The 3,341-nt window shown below is 33.3% G+C and overlaps 1 protein-coding gene across 1 annotated transcript; it reads left to right on the forward strand.

The window, feature by feature from the left end:
* The first annotated feature begins 242 nt into the window (after positions 1–242).
* Positions 243–1,875, forward strand: LOC143686024 (UDP-N-acetylglucosamine transporter-like). The gene is given in 4 exon segments (XM_077163088.1): positions 243–356; positions 358–582; positions 1,421–1,592; positions 1,847–1,875. Coding segments are annotated over 4 exon segments (540 nt in total).
* Positions 1,876–3,341: the final 1,466 nt, after the last annotated feature.

Raw genomic sequence — 3,341 nt, forward strand, 5'->3', positions numbered from 1 at the left:
AAAAAGGGGTGTGTCAAGCGAATGAAAAGGGCACTGTGTGCCTCTGAACCTGGGGCGTAGGAGCGAAGGGACCAGTGGGCCAGGCTGGTGGTCAGACCTTCAGTGAAGGTCCTGGGAGCTCCCGCTCGGCTTGTCGTAGCCAGGTGCTCGGCACAGATCTACCAGGCCAGGATCCTGCGCTAAGAAAGCCTTAGGGACATCAAGAAATGGAAATGCTGCCTTCGGCAAGTGAAGATAAGACAATGTCCACCAACCTAAAATATCTTTCCTTGGGAATTCTGATCTTTCAGACTCCCAGTTTGGTTCAAACAATGCGTTATTCTAGGACTTGAAAAGAGGAGGGACCTCGTTATCTGTTTTTCTACTGCAGTGGTTATTGCTGAACTTTTGAAGATAATGGCCTGCATTTTTCTAGTCTACAAAGATAGCAAATGTCTAAGAGCACTGAATCGAATATTACATGATGAAGTTCTTAATAAACCTATGGAAACACTTAAACTTGCTATTCCATCAGGGATATATACTCTTCAGAATGATTTACTCTATGTGGCACTGTCAAATCTAGATGCAGCTACTTATCAGGTCACATATCAGTTGAAAATTATTACAACAGCATTATTTTCTGTGTCTATGCTTAGTAAAAAATTAGGTGTGTACCAGTGGCTCTCCCTAGTAATTTTTTTTTTAACAACAAACAAACAAAACAATAAGATATCATTCCATTCTACATATATAATCAGTAATTCTTAATATCATCACATAGTTGCATATTCATCATTTCTTAGAACATTTGCATCGATTTAGAAAAAGAAATAAAAAGACAACAGAAAAAGAAATAAAATGATAATAGAAAAAAAAATTTATACATACCATACCCCTTACCCCTCACTTTCATTTACCACTAGCATTTCAAACTAAATTTATTTTAACGTTTGTTCCCCCTATTATTTATTTTTATTCCATATGTTCTACTCGTCTGTTGACAAGGTAGATAAAAGGAGCATCAGACACAAGATTTTCACAATCACGCAGTCACATTGTGAAAGCTATATCATTATACAATCTTTTTCAAGAAACATGGCTACTGGAACACAGCTCTACATTTTCAGGCAGTTCCCTCCAGCCATCTTGGATAACAAGGTGATATCTACTTAATGCGTAAGAATAACCTCCAGGATAACCTCTCGACTCTGTTTGGAATCTCTCAGCCATTGACACTTAGTCTCATTTCACTCTTCCCCCTTTTGGTTGAGAAGGTTCTCTCAATCCCTTGATGTTAATTCTCAGCTCATTCTAGGGTTTTTCTCAGTCCCTTGATGCTGAGTCTCAGCTCATTCCAGGATCTCTGTCCCACGTTGCCAGGAAGGTCCACACCCCTGTCTCCCTAGTAATTTTGATGACAGGAGTTGCTTTTGTTCAGTGTCCCTCAGATTCTCAAGAACTTGATTCTAAGGAACTTTCAGCTGGCTCTCAATTTGTAGGACTCATGGCAGTTCTTACAGCATGTTTTTCAAGTGGCTTTGCTGGGGTTTACTTTGAGAAAATTTTAAAAGAAACCAAGCAGTCCATGTGGATAAGAAACATTCGGCTCGGTTTCTTTGGGAGTATATTTGGATTAATGGGTGTATACATTTATGACAGAGAATTGATATCAAAGAATGGATTTTTTTCAGGGATATAATCGACTGACCTGGATAAGAGTTATTCTTCAGGAGCTTGGAGGGCTTGTAATAGCTGCTGTTATTAAATATGCAGATGATATTTTAAAAGGATTTGCAACTTCTTTATCCATAATATTATCAACACTGATATCCTATTTTTGGCTACAAGATTTTGTGCCAACCAGTGTCTTTTTCCTTGGAGCCATCCTTGTAATAACAGCTACTTTCCTATATGGTTATGATCCTAAACCTACAGGAAATCCCACTAGGGCATAGCAGTATACTATCTTAAACTGGTTTTTCAAGATGGTGCACTAGAAATCTCAACATTAATCCTGCACAGAGGACTTCAAACAGATTATGTGAAGATATCATGCTGAATCTGATTATATTGTTCAAATGGTTTGAAATAATAAAAAGTTAAGGAAAAAATGTATCTATATATAAATTATATATATATAAATGTATTTATATATTATATATAAAATATATGTATATATATAAATGTATATATATATAAATTTTATATATGTATAAATACCTATTGCAATTGAAATTAAAACTTGAAAGAATTTCCAGGGTTTAGAAGACTTTAATTAGAGAAAACTTGAAATCTGTGAGTTTAAAAATACTTTACCTTTTTGATCGCTGCAGAAATGTCCTATGCACTCTTTGCAATAGCACACAAATGCCAGATATCAATTTTTGCAAATCAGATCTATTTAATCTTATTAAATTTTTTTAATCTTACTCTTCTTGTACAGAGTATATATACATACATACAGTAGATATATATATATATATATCAGATATATCTTCTTGTACAGATATATCAATTTGATATATACATACCATAAAAGGGTATGGTATGTATATATCAAATTACACAGAATATTTAAGGTTTGAAAATTGTAATTACATATAAAGTTGTGAAGAAATACAAGTATATATGATTTGAAAAAACTTTTACATATTTCTAAGAGTTTTATATTTGTACAAAGAATTACTAAACAAAGGATTGTAAATGTTATTTGTTAAACTACATAAGAATTGATAGAGTAACATTCTGGTTCAACTTACCAGAGAATAATAATGTAGAGAGATACACACATCTATTTCTCCATATATGTTTTAATACCTTCAGTTGCTTCAGAGAGCTGAAAGCAATCCAGTTGCTCCTGTGTTAGATGGGAGTCAATGACCTTTATACTAATGGAGTTTTGCCCTTAATCTCCTAATTGTATTTTTCTGTAAATCAGATAAATTCTTAATATTAAATTAAATTTGTGTATGTTAATTTCCATTAAAGTTTTAAAATGTAATTTAAAGGACTAAATGCTCATTTAATGATTTAAAATAGTATTTTTTACGTTTATAATATCTCCATTTGAAGAATTTTGGAGTATTAAGCATATAGTGTAAACTAGGATACGTTAAAGTGAAAATTTGGCTCATTGATCTCTAAAAACTTCCTTTAATCTACAACTATTAACAATAAAAAAAACAACAAAAATAGTATAGATGTCTGTGAATTGAGACCAAAATGACTTTTCTTGCAGACATTCCAGGTTGCCATGGTATTTCATTATTTAAAATGGAACCATACCTTTAAATTTAAGGCTACTCAGTAGAACTTTTGAGACATCTTATAAAGCCAATGCCCCAGGAATGCTCTATCAC

This window comes from Tamandua tetradactyla, chromosome 6 (assembly GCF_023851605.1).
Source record: "Tamandua tetradactyla isolate mTamTet1 chromosome 6, mTamTet1.pri, whole genome shotgun sequence".
NCBI lineage: Eukaryota > Metazoa > Chordata > Mammalia > Pilosa > Myrmecophagidae > Tamandua > Tamandua tetradactyla.